The 13,676-nt window shown below is 46.9% G+C and overlaps 1 protein-coding gene across 2 annotated transcripts in view; it reads left to right on the top strand.

Annotated features, from left to right (window-relative positions):
• The window catches only part of A1CF (APOBEC1 complementation factor), a 79,013-nt gene that overhangs the window by 42,027 nt on the left and 23,310 nt on the right, over positions 1-13,676 (top strand). For both annotated transcript variants that reach the window (XM_059397426.1, XM_059397425.1), the window contains exons 4-6: positions 970-1,100; positions 6,205-6,443; positions 11,238-11,402. In XM_059397426.1, coding sequence (XP_059253409.1) covers positions 970-1,100; positions 6,205-6,443; positions 11,238-11,402 — 535 coding nt within the window. The remainder of the gene's footprint in view (positions 1-969; positions 1,101-6,204; positions 6,444-11,237; positions 11,403-13,676) is intronic.

Raw genomic sequence — 13,676 nt, 5'->3', positions numbered from 1 at the left:
TTTATATCCTGACCTTGAAAATGAGCACCGAGAAACACCTGAAACAGATGAAACATGCTTGAACTCTTTCCTGATGAGCCCTGGATAGACAGGTGTCCACCACTGAATACCATGGGGAGGGGTGAGGAGGGTGCCTGTGTGGGAGGCTGAGCCAGTGGGTAACCAACCACCAAGAAGCACACATTTAATGACACCTCTTCTCCCTGCATGTGCCTGTGCTATCTCTTAGGGCCACTGGTTATACAGTGGCCAGCAAGAATAAATTAACTGAACCTGGGTTGCTGGAGACCATCTGGGGTAGCAGGAAGAAAACAGAAGACCTGTAGTCAGAAGGATAGTGAGTGGGCTCCTGCTGTGAGCTTCTGATCTTGGGCTGATTATGTAAAACTAGCATCTACCTTCAGCCTACAGATGAAAACAGCAACAGAAAGCCCCAGATCATCCTCCGAAACACATCCTCCCTGAACATCTTGAGGTCATGGTGGGAGAAAGACAGAAGAAATCGGTTAGCAAGGTTCCAAGTGAAAGTCCCAGGTCACTGATAGATTATGACCAAGTAAAGATAAAACTATGGAAATTCGAGAGGCCAAGGTAGAGGACAAGGACAGATCTATCATGAAATCATGCTTCTGATGACAGATGTGTCCTCTGGTCCCAAGGATGGTGGATAAATCCACAGATAATTGTGTGATGAAAGGCCATTTGCTCTGTCAAAAACCTACTCTGTTAAGTCAAGCTGAAATGCACTTGTACATGTTTTCTTTAACTTGACTTTGCCCATGAATCAGATAACAAATCTGAACCCAGTATGAAAATATTCAAACCACTCCACATAGAATGCAAATGCCGAATATGGCAGAGATGAGGCTTCAGAAAACTCTGTGTGTGTGTGTGTGTGTGTGTGTGTGTGTGTGTGTTTCCACTTGAAAGTACAAATGGACAAACATGGATTCTCTCTTTTACTTGTAGATTGGTAAAATTTATGAAATGAGGATGATGATGGATTTTAATGGCAACAATAGAGGGTATGCCTTTGTAACTTTCTCCAATAAACAGGAAGCCAAGGATGCAATCAAGCAACTTAACAACTACGAAATTAGGTAAGAGATACTTCTTCTGATTAAAAGTGAAGAGACAATGCACCTGTATCTTTCTTCCATCAAACTTATCTAATATAGTATATGAAATACACAGGCAGATCAAAAATAAAAAAGGTTTCTTTTCCTTGGTGAAAACCAATTTGATACAATATGTATTTAATGTCAACATTATATAAGGTGTCAAACTAAGGTTTGTGAAACGCTCCAAGAAACAAACATCATTCATTCATCCATCATGAATATGTTGATGGACACTGTTCAAACTATTGCAAATATCAAGATGCCTTTTCCTAGCCTCAGAGTAAGCAGATGGATATATTTTTACGAGTATGAAAATCATACAAGGACTCTAAAAAAGCAAATAAACAAAAAGCAGAACCAGACCGATAAATATAGGAAACAACCTGATGGTCCAGAGGGGGTAACCACAAGGGTGAGCAAGATGGGTGAAGGGGAGTAGGAGGTTGGACCTTCTGATTCTGGAATGACTCAGTCACAGAGATGCAAGGCACAGCCTATGGAAGGTAGTCAGTGGTACTGTAATAGTGTCATACAGGGGTGAGCAGAGGATGACATACAGAGAAGTCAAATCACTGTGAAACTAAGGACACATTGTGTATCAGCTACACTCAAAAAAAAAATAGGTATGAAAAAATAAAACCACCTCTGAGGAGGTAGCTACCCTAACTTGGTGTATTTAAGAAGATACTCTCCAGGAAAGTACAATTTTACCTGAGACTTGAAAGAAGAGTCGGCTGTGACAGCCTGATCTGGAGGAAGATTATTCTAGAGAATAAAAACAGCATGTGCAAAGTCGCCCAAGTGAGAACAAGCTCGAGGTGTTAGAGGACAAAGCCAATGAGGTAGAAACAGGAGAGCTGAAGGCAGTGCCCTCTGAGAGCCTTATATGCCATGATTCAAAAATTGCCTCTTCTTCTAATAAGGAGGAGAAAATGTTTCATTAGATTCATGCTTTTAGAAACATAACTCTGGCTGTTTGGTGAAGAATGGACTGTAGCAGGGAAAGAGGGAAGCCAGAGGGAAAGACACAGCGGAGAGTAGTCTAGTAGACAAGGGCTGACGGCAGGGGCACGGTGGCTGGTGGTGCAGGTGGCCGGAGGGGTCAGACATGGGATACGTTCCGCAGGTTGAACAGACAAGACTGGCTAAACATTGGATTTGGAGTGAGAGCGAGGTTAGAATTCAGGGAGGAAGGCAAGGACGTTGGTCCCCATGTCTGTGGAAGAGATAATGTCCTTGAGATGGGAACACGGGGAGAATCACCAGAAACATGAAGAGCTTAGTCTGGGGAAATTTACATTCGAGAGTCACATTAGACATCTCCGAGGGAGCTGTTGGAGAGGTGTCCATACGATACTGGAGCCAGGAGAGAGGTCACACGGCCTGCCAAACCCAGGTAATATTGCAAACCATGGGACTGGTGGCGGATTCTGGGGCGTAATTGACCCTGTGCTATCAATAGCTGGTTTTAATCCACTAGAAACAGGGCTAACGTCATGAAATTGTCTGAGTTCTAAAACCTCCAGCTAGAGAGGGAACTGTGCTCAGTCATTTCTTAAAGGAAGCCACGGAGCCCCTGGAAGAAAGGTCAGTGAAGCAGCTGGGAAGCAACAGCCTTGGGGTCAGACAGGTTTCACTGTGCGCCGGCCGCTCCGAGCCTCGGCGCGCTCATCCCCAAGTGGGGCTCCTCACACTCCCATCAGAGGCGTCCTGGTGTTTGGAACATGGTAATAGGTCAACAAATGATAGAACTCGTACATCTTAGCACAGTCGGCAATCCTAAGATGTAATTGCCATATACGTCCTTTCTGCATCTTAAAATTCATGTCATCCCCATGTGAGTACAGAGGGTCTCCCTACCGTTTACTGGCTCTCACCTTCCTACAGGCCCCAGATAAGTCCTGCATTATGCGGAGAATTCTGTCAGCCCAACAGTTACTGGGTCATTTTCCTTAAACCCCTGAGCTACAGAAAGATGCACACGGTTAGTAACCACAGTAGCTTACCTACTCAGTCCCAAGGTCGGATCCTGGAACAGAGTTTTGGAGGAGAGTATAAAGGAAGTTCCTCTCCCACACATGCCTCCACGAATCCAAAAGAACTCTGTCTGGTATGTGCAGGGTTGTCTGGCATGGGAACCAGGGGATCAGAGCCATGGGCTTCTTCGGACAAATCCTGGGACCGTCAGCACCTACTAAATCATACCTTCTCAGCATCTGTCATAGGAGATGACAGACACTAAACTGTTGTTGGAAAGGGCTCCAGAAAGCTCTATTTTAATATAGCTTTTTCATAGGACACGTACAAGGTTTCAGGGATCAGCGGTGTCCCCATTCCTTGGTCCTTGGTGGAGCCTAGATATCTGGAGAGAGAGGATTACTCTCAAAACGGCTTTTAGGTTAAGATGGATGGAGACTTGGCCTCGCAGGGAATCAGCCCAGTTTGCTGTGTGTACTCGACACTTTGTTACACACTGGGGCCTGTCAACGCTTTCTGAGAACAGATAGGGTGTGGAAAAGGAGCACAATCAATCCATGCCAGTCTCTGATAGGTAAGAGTAGGCTCTGCGAATGTCAGTGTCTTCATCTATAAAGGAGAGAAAGATATACTTATCTCATGGGGGTAGTATGAAAAATAAACAGATAATGCAGGCAAAGCTCACGGTGTCTAGGAGTGTTTGCTGATGATTAAGGGGGAGGGCGGGAGGAGGAGCGGGAAGAGGGGGAGGGGAAATGTCACAAAGCATTTGGAAAGAGCAAGCTGGTGGCCACGTTCCAGTCAAAGACCAGGCTGGAAGCCAGAAACAAGGTGGGGCGGGGGAGGCAGAGCAGAACAGAGCAGTACTTTAAAAATCAAGGTGTGGGATAAATAGGATATGAAGTAATAGCAAAATAGATAACCCAGAGCCAAGCTCTCCTACTTCCACTCCGTCCTAGATCAGTCCTGCTAGACAGAACCTGGCCTGCAGAGAAGACGATAATCTTCAACTGGCTTTAACCACTATTTCTCAGAGGATAGATAACGTTCTTATCCGGAAAAGACCCATAGTTGTCTTCTCGTCCTCCTCATCATCAAATATTCACTGAGTTTTATCTAAACGCCTGGCTTCTGGAGACACCGGAGCCGGGCCCTCAGCGTGTGAGGGAATGGCTTCTTGTCCCCAAGCAGTTCTGGGAAAGTGCCTGACGAATCACACAGATTTAAAAATAGGACAGGAGACACCAGGCTCCACCTGCTGGTAAAGGATACACAACCAGCCCTCCATCAAAAATAATAGAATTTCTAAAGAAATAATGTTTTGGAATAGAGGGGTTTCTTTAAAAAAAAAAAAAATCCCTAAAAGAGGATTTTATGTACCCTTCCCTACTCACAAGGAAAAGCACATTCCTCAGGCGACAGTCACCAGACTATAAGGGATCTGTAACAGGTCTGCTAGGCGGCCCTCAGTTCTCCAGCAAACCATGGAGGACAAGCAGGACAGGGGCCAGTCCTGGGGAGCGTGCCCGCCGCCCCACTGAACGCCACTAGTTCCAAGAAATCAGAGCAGCCTTCTACTCGCCTGGCTGAGTACTTCTCTCTAAGACATGCGAGTAATTTCTGTGAAAGAAACTTTACCCATTTTAACCACTTTAATAAGTTTGTGCTATTATGAAAGTCACACAACAGAAAAAAAAAAAAAAAGGCGATAAAAATTCAAGCCACTCCTCCCCAATCCCATTGCCCCAAGATAGTCACTGTGCTGGTGTTTTGCTTTTTAGTATCTTTCTAGATTTTCCGTACAGTGGTCATCAAAATGGTGTCCTCATATACTTATCCTGAAGTCTTTGTTTTTTAAGCTAGTACCCTAGGACGAACTGGTTTTTTAACCAATGAATATTCTTCTGCATTACCATGTTGAAATGACTATCGAGAATTCTGTGGTGTAAATTCCCAGGTTTTTAGTATCAGTGACTCTCAGCCAGGAACGGTAGCATCCACCCCAGGGAATATTTAGAAAGATGAAGAGGCATATTTAGCTGACCTAACGGGTGGCTATTGGATTGAGAGCACAAGAACCCAGGGGTGACAGAGATACTACAGTGCACAAGGCAGAAAGACTCAGTCCCAGGGTCAGTATCATCTCAGCCAAGCTGCATTTAACTGGTCCTGGATGGTGGGATATTTTGGTTATTTCCAATCTGGGGACTATTTTTTTTAAGATTTTATTTATTTATTTGACAGAGAGAGAGGTCACAATTAGGCAGAGAGGCAGGCAGAGAGAGAACGGGATGCAGAACTCGATCCTAGGACACTGAGATCATGACCTGAGCTGAAAGCAGAGGCTTAACACATTGAGCCACCCAGGCGCTTCTGGGGACTATTTTAAATAATAGCAGTGAATATCCTGATACAAAAATGTTGGTTCATTCCTTTCCTAAAGATGCTCTCCCAGAAGAGGCACTATTTGCCCCAAAATTATGTACAAAAGATTTTTGATACATTTTCCCAAACATCCCCCAGAAAAGCCCGATCTGCCCTCTCCCAGGGAAGGCAGACATCAACTTGTTCATCAGCAACCCTGGGCAGCAGAACCAGGAATGAACTGAGAGTGTGGAGGCCAATTTCTTCCCTTAAAATCCACAAAACCTTAAGCAAGTCATTCAGTTTCTCAGGGTCTCAATTTCTTCATCTATAAAATGGAAACAGCACCTGCTCTGCCCATCTTCCCTGGGCAGGTCAAGTAAGAGAGTATGTGAAAGTGTGTTCAGCATAAGGGACAATTTCTAAGAGCAGTCATGTCAGAATCGCTTCCCTACTTGGCTGGGAAGGAAAGGGAGCAGTGGGCTCACGACCTCACAGCCACATGTGGCCAAGGGTTGGGGGGGACTGTGTGAGTGACAGGGGCAAGGTGCATGCGCCTTGGGGTGGGGGGATTGTTCCTGGTGGTGAGGAAACACCGGGAAGACCAAACATCCCACATCCACAAGCCAGATCAGGTCCAGAGTCAAAAGTTTTACAACCTCTCTCTTAAGCCTCAATCACACAAGGATTTCTTGCCAAGCAGAAAGAATGTCTTACCCCACCCCCCTTTATTTGTTTGCAGAAATGGGCGTCTCTTAGGGGTGTGCGCCAGTGTGGACAACTGCCGATTGTTTGTGGGGGGAATCCCGAAGACCAAGAAGAGAGAAGAAATCTTAGCAGAGATGAAAAAGGTCACCGAAGGAGTTGTCGACGTGATCGTGTACCCGAGCGCTGCCGACAAAACCAGAAACCGAGGCTTCGCCTTTGTGGAGTACGAGAGTCATCGGACAGCTGCCATGGCACGAAGGAAGTTGCTGCCAGGTAAGCACCCCCTTCTCAAAGAGGAGACCCCCCCCCCCCACTGTGCTACCTGCCTGCCCCAGGCTGCCATGTGCCTGAGAAAAGGAGACAGAGGCTGGGTGTTGTGTGGTTGCTCTTGGGCTTTGCTTTGGGCCACTTTAAACCCCTTCCCCTTCTCATCTAGGTCACAGTAGCTCAGCTCCTGGCAGGTTCTGCAGATTGGGTTCTGGAACATAGGCACGGAGGCTAACATTCATGCACTAAGCCTGTGATGAAGGGTTGAAGAATATATCCACTGTTTTTCTGCACAGACGTTGTTATGAGGCTTCTAGGAACAGAGTAGATTGTCCATTATGATGTAGAGTGACCCATGATCCCGACGACAGCTAAGGAACATGAACTCCTATTAGGACTGCCTAGTGTCTAATATTCTCTAATTTGGGGGGAATAGAATAGCACTCCAACTACACCACAATGTGGGTCCCATTTGGGCAATGCCCTTCAATCCCTGAGTTTTAAGGACTCCACACCAAGGCCCTGGTCAAATTTGGGAAATTGTTGAAAATCCTCTGCTCATTCTTAAATATTCACTAAAACTTAGACAAAGAAAGGTATTAGGATGAATCAATATTAACATAAGAGGATTTCAAGAATGACAGAGTGGTGACATTGATATCCATTCTTTTCTTGAACCCAATGGGAGAGCCACCAGAATGAAAGACAAAACCAACAGCACCTAGATTTATATCATCTCTGTACACAAGCTCACAAACAAACCATGAATGAGGAAGTCGCAGGGATGAAAGGTACAACGCGGGGAGATCATTAATGATATTGTAATAGCATCGTACAGTGGCAGACGGGAGCGACACTGGTGAGCACAGCATAATGCCCCGTGGGCCAATCGTTAGGTTATGCCCCTGAGTCTAGTGTAACAGGTGGATGAGCTGTACTTCAATATAAAAGAAAATTTAACCCATTGAGAGGGTGAGCCCTCTAGAAGTTTTCAGAATTGGAAGATGACTTCTGATCTGTAGAAAGATTTATTTTTTAAGATTTATTTATTTGGGGGGGGCAGGGGCAGAGGGGGAGGTAGAGAATCCCAACCAGACTCCCCGCTGAGCATGAAGCCCAATGTGAAGCTTGATCTCAGGACCCTGAGATCATGACCTGAGCCTAAATCAAGAGTCAGAAGCTCAACCACCTGAGCCACCCAGGTGCCTCAGGGAAGATGTTTTTATTACTATTTTCATGAAGGCAGCTCAAGTGAAAAGAGATCACCCCCAATGTGGCCAAATCCAGGCCCCAGATGGGGATTTTTCAGGTCGACACTTCCCTTCCCTACTCTGCTACCACCCAGTGGTCAAGCCCTGTGCCACGCAGGCACAGAAAACCCCCAGTGCTCCTCCTGAGGTGTCCTTAGCCCCTCGTTGACCTGAACTTAATCTTTGGTATCCTCACCAACTCGTTCCTCTTCAACGGTTCTGCTATGAAAAAGTCCCTGGGATCCATCCTGATCTCAGACTATCACTGGAATCAAAAAACATCTATTCCCAAACTGAGACTGTTTTTAAAAACTCCAGATTATTCTCCCAACTCTGCTCTCTTTTGGATTACCCCACTCTCTGCCTCTTCCTCGCCAAACATCCCCCCCAGATCAGTGTTCCCGAAATTCCAGGTCATCCTTTTGACGATTCTGGCATAATAGGACTTGGATCTCTCTGTGTTGGGCAGGGGGGAGGGGAGCTGAATGGTCCTGTTCACTCATCGGCTCAACAATAATCACCTGCTGGCTTGGGGCAGTGGAGACAGAGGGAAAAATTGAGCCTGTTACTCAAGGCTCCAGTTCTTTCCACACATACTGGCTACCTTCCATTTCCCCACAAAAGCCTTCTTTCCAGCAGGACCAAGTCCCCTGTGTTCTAGACAATGCCATGCTGATAGGTGTCTCCTTTATTCTGAAAATTGTACCCCCCCACCCTGAGAATGACCAGCAGCCTCCCCTCTTCCACCGCCCTACAGCATTCAAAGCCCCAGCTGAGCTGCCGCTGCCCAGCTCCCTCTAATCGTTTCTCCCCATGACCGGTGCAACCAGATACGTGCCATATTTGGGGGGGTCAGGGAGGCTAGCGGTGAGAGAGGGTACAATATGGGAGAAAGATAGCTTTCAGGGGCTAATCAGCGTCCCTAGAGAACCAGAACTTTCGCTTGGCTTCCCCTCTTCCAAGAAAACCGCGTACTGACCCACCAAAGAGTTTCTCCCCACTTGAACCAAGTGGACTAGTCCCACCAGGACGGGGCAGCCAGCCCTCAGGAATTCTCTGGAACTTGGTTATGCCTGCCCCCGAGGCCCTGACTTTTCCTTAGAGATGGTGCCTGCAGGAACCACCAGCATACAGGCCCCCTTGGTCTCCCCGGCCACTGCACCCCTTCGTGAAGACCGAGGCAGCCCCCTCCAATCCCCCTGGAGGGACACTCGGCTGAGTTTCTTGGTCTGCGCGGGAGTCTCGGGGCGTCCTGGCTGTGGACCAGCCGCGTGTCCTCCAGCCAGAGCCGACTGCTCGTTCCTGCTGCACCCCGCGAGCAAGACCGACGAAGCACTGGGACAGCCTGTTCCCTCACTGTAGATTCAACAGCAGCAAAGGATTTGGGTCACTGGCAGTTCTCTGGAGAGCCTGGTTGGAAAGCAGGGATCTTTAGCAACCACGGTAAGAGCCGCAAGCAGCTTTTCCTTCTTAACCCACCCAGACTTGGAGACAGAGACAACCGCTGTCTAATGAGTGGGACGTGTGGGGCCCAGTCACTTACCTCCCTGCCAACAGTGGCCACAGCCTCCCGGCCCCGCGTCCTTCCAGAGGGGTGTGTGTCCCACAGCCCCGGTCCCGGCGTCCGCCTCCGAGGCAAGCAGAGCGTGGTAAGGATGGGGCGAGTCAAGATCTCACCATGGCTCCACCATCAGCCAGCGCGGGCGTCACCTGGAGGGCTCGTGAGAGTGCAGCCAGCGCGGCCCCGCCCCGCAGTTCCCGGCTCTGGGTCTGGACCTGCACCCGCTCATCTGCATTGGTAACGAGCTCCCAGGATGCCATGCTGCGGAGACCCAAGTTCGAGAACCCGAGATCTAAGTCGGCGGCTGTCTGCTGTGGGCTGCAGATGCGAATGAGGAGGTTCTGAAACAATACCAGAAACCAAATCAACCTCTGATCACCTGAATCGGCCTCTCTGGGGCCCTGCTGTTTTAAGTTTTCTAGGTGATTTTGTTGTGTGGCCCGTGTTGTCATTCACTGCTAACTCCATCGACTAAGGATACTAGCCATCACCCGAGGGGAGGTTGGTAAGAACGCCTGGAGGAGTAAACGGGAGCCTTTACTACAATGGGCATTGCTCCCTTTCAAAGGAAATGCTTAAAAAACAAAAACCAAAAAATAACAACAACAAAAAATACGATCTACTTCACCCAAAGAGTAACTCTGAAGAAACTATGCCACAAGGAAAGACCAAAAACCCCAAAACGATCAAGGGAGAGTGCATCCCTGGAAAGTGATTAGGTCCCTTACATGCACCATCTTTTATTTCCACGACACTAGGTACTACTTCCATTATCCCCATTTTGTAGATGAGATCAGTTTTTGGAAAGATGACTTCGTAGTCAGGAGTGTGATCTGACGTTTGAACTTGAACTTCAAAGCCTATGTTCCCAAATCCCTCAGCAGCCCCGGCTTCCATGGGGATGTTGAAGGAGATCACTGTTTACCATACCTCCTCCAATTCCATCCACCGCAGCCTCTACAGACCTTCCGGCTGGCCGATGGCCTCCTGCAGTCCCAGACCGAGAAGGCGCCAATGGGCTATAACAGTGTTCTCTGAAAATGTAGCAGACTCACAGCAAGTGGAAGGGGATTGGGTCCAGCACACCTATAAGTGGGACTCAGGTTGGGTCTTTCTTAAAGCTCTTCCAAAGCGACTCACAAAAAACACACAGAATTTCCAAATTTAGAAATTAAGTTGATCCGCCTCCCCCCACGGAGTGACTGTGAGCAGGAACCAAGGTAGCGAATGGAAAATACATTCTATGGGGCAAGATGCACAAGACATTGCAACTTCAGGAATCCAAGAATAGACGTAGTCATCACAAAGAGTTCAGTTTCTCATCACAGACCCTCCCATTGCTCTGTCTTCTTGAACACGGTGAAATGTTTTTCTGCAGATTCCCAAGTTGTCCATGTGCCATCAGGGAAAGAGGAGGGGACAGAGCTGATGAGAGCCCTGATGAATGTAAGGGACAGAGAACATACAAGGGGACCCTGTGTCCCCAGTCACTCTTGCCCACACATCAGTTTGTAGCTTGGTGGTGGCCACTGGTCACGCAGATCCCAACAGCAGCAGACATACTTCCTACTGACTTTTTTAATGCTTCGTGAAGTCAGACTCTATGTCAGAGCCCTAAATCCACTTTGCCCTTTCTCCCCTCCTGCCACCTCCCTTTCAACGACTATTTTCCTCCCTCTGTGAGAGCTGGAGCTGGAGAACCCAAACCTTCCCATTGCTGCCTCATTTCTGTTGCATTTCAAACCACATCCTAGTTCCCTTTATGCTCCATCATTATGATAAGGCGTCTGCCACAGAGAATCCCTTCTACCACCTCTTCCCTCTATTTGAAAGGTTTCCTAAAATCAGTCATCACCTCTTGAATATCAGTCTTCATACTCCACCAAGACCTCAAAACATCGGTTGCATTTAAAAGGTCATCTCAGTGAAAGGAGATGATGATGTCCTGATTTCTGCATAACTAATCATACTTGTGATCCTTTTGAACAGGAAGAATTCAGTTATGGGGACATCCTATCGCAGTAGACTGGGCGGAGCCCGAGGTGGAGGTGGACGAGGACACGATGTCTTCCGTGAAAATCCTGTACGTGAGAAACCTGATGCTGTCTACCTCTGAAGAGATGATTGAGAAAGAATTCAACAATATTAAACCAGGTAGGACATAGCAGAGAAGATGAAGTTTTTGAGTTGTACTTTATAAACACTTGGGCTACAGATGACTTCCTGTGACTTTAAACAGAATAACTTTCTTTTAGCATTCTTCTAATTGCATGTAAACTACAAAAACCATAGACCAGCCCTAGGATGAGAGAAAAAGGGACACATGGTCCTAAAACATTTATTGACATCATAACTCTACAGTTATCTGTGTGATTACTTAATTAACACACAACTTCCTTCACTAAACTCTAAATCCCATGAGGGTTCTTTGGCTTCTGTCATCTCCTCGGCCCCAGTCTCTGGGCCTGGGTCATAGTAGATGCTCAATAAATATTTACTGTGTTGAGGAATGTATAGACAGAACTATATCGAAGTCAGGGTTTCTCAGCCTCAGTGCTCTTAATATTTTAGGCCAGATAATCCTTGGTCGTGGGGTTCTGTCCTAGGCATTATAGGAATTTTAACTCTATCCCATACCTCTACCCTTTAGATGCCAGTAATAACCCCCAAGATGTAATAGCCAAAAATGTCTCCAGACATTTACTCTGGAGGGCAAATTTTCCCCCATTTGAGAACCACTGGTTGAATGGAGTATGATTGTTACTTCAGCTACGTAAATAGGAAGATGAGAATTAATTCCAGGAAACTCATTTGGGTGAGGAAGGGAAAGGAACAGAGGGAGATGGAGGGGGATAATTATTGCTGCTCATCTTGTCAGTACTTTGCAGTATCAGTTTTATACCATGGGATTTAGATGTCATTGCTTTTTTCTCCTGTAGGAACTACGATACTGAGACAGGTCAAGCAATGTCCAAATGAGCATTTTCCAAAGCCAGTTCTTCAGAACATTAATTCTGTGGACACTTAGTAGATGCTACTGATAAAAGGGGTCCATGGTCAAATAAATCCATAAATACAAGATTCAGGACAATTAAACAGATTCTTTTCTCATTGCAGAACTTATCAGAGTCCTTAACCTTCTAATGTGCTTTGAAAGTCTCCAAAGGGAAATGTAGGATGGCTCCTTTACCAAATTTTTGGACCATGGGTCTCTTTTTGGCCAACCATCTTGTGGAATTAACATGTTTGGGAACACACTCTGGCCTAAGTTTATCACTATGATAAAATTTTTCCACTTTCATGGCACAAGTCATCCTAGGATGTAGGTTACTGCGGCACTTCCATTATTGTAAAGGTGGGAAAACCAGAACACAGAGCAGTTACATTGCTTGCTCAGGGTCATACAACTATTAAGTGACAAATCCCAGATTTGAATCCAGGTCCGGCTAAGACCACGTTCTTAGCCACTCAGGATCTCCCTGCCCCAACCTCATTCCTCTCACTCATTCGTTCATTCAGCTATCATCACTTTAGTAGCTCCTATGTGCCAGGCACTGTGGGAGGAGTGAACAGGTGTAAAGTATGTGTGGAAGAAGTTTAAGATGTTCCAGAAGAGTGGACACACAGCACCCCCGCCAGTGACTTAGCCAGTGAAGTGTCCAACTCTTGAATTTGGCTCAGGTCATGATCTCAGGGTTGTGAGACTGAGCCACGCATCAGGCTCTATGCTCAACAAGGAGCCTGTTTGAGATTCTCTTTCACCTTCTCCCTCTGCACCTCAAACCCCCACCCCACCAGGCCAAATGATACTCCAGAAGAATAACAGCCATGACAGCCTACCCTTGGGGCACATATAAGATTCATGTTTAAGAGAGGTGGCTTGTGGGGTGCCTGGGTGGCTCAGTGGGTTGAGCCGCTGCCTTCGGCTCAGGTCATGATCTCAGGGTTCTGGGATCGAGTCCCGCATCGGGCTCTCTGCTCAGCAGGGAGCCTGCTTCCCTTCCTCTCTCTCTGCCTGCCTCACTGCCTGCTTGTGATCTCTCTCTGTCAAGTAAATAAATAAAATCTTTAAAAAAAAAAAGAGAGAGAAGTGACTTGTGAGCTAAAAAAAAAACATTAGAGGAATATACAGGGTAAAGCTTCATGGCATTGGGTTTGGCAACAAATTCTCTGACCGTATTAAAAGTCCAGGCAACAAAGAAAAAATAGAGTAATTGAACTAAATCCAAATTAAAAACTGCACCAGAGGGGGCACCTGGGTGGCTCAGTGGGTTAGGCCGCTGCCTTCGGCTCAGGTCATGGTCTCAGGGTCCTGGGATCGAGTCCCGCATCGGGCTCTCTGCTCAGCGGAGAGCCTGCTTCCTCCTCTCTCTCTCTGCCCGCCTCTCTGCCTACTTGTGATCTCTGTCGGTCAAATAAATAAATAAA

The sequence above is a fragment of the Mustela nigripes genome, chromosome 4 (genome assembly GCF_022355385.1).
Source record: "Mustela nigripes isolate SB6536 chromosome 4, MUSNIG.SB6536, whole genome shotgun sequence".
Lineage (NCBI taxonomy): Eukaryota > Metazoa > Chordata > Mammalia > Carnivora > Mustelidae > Mustela > Mustela nigripes.
Note: the sequence above shows the minus strand (reverse complement) of the source record. Positions and strands in the feature narration are given on the sequence as shown.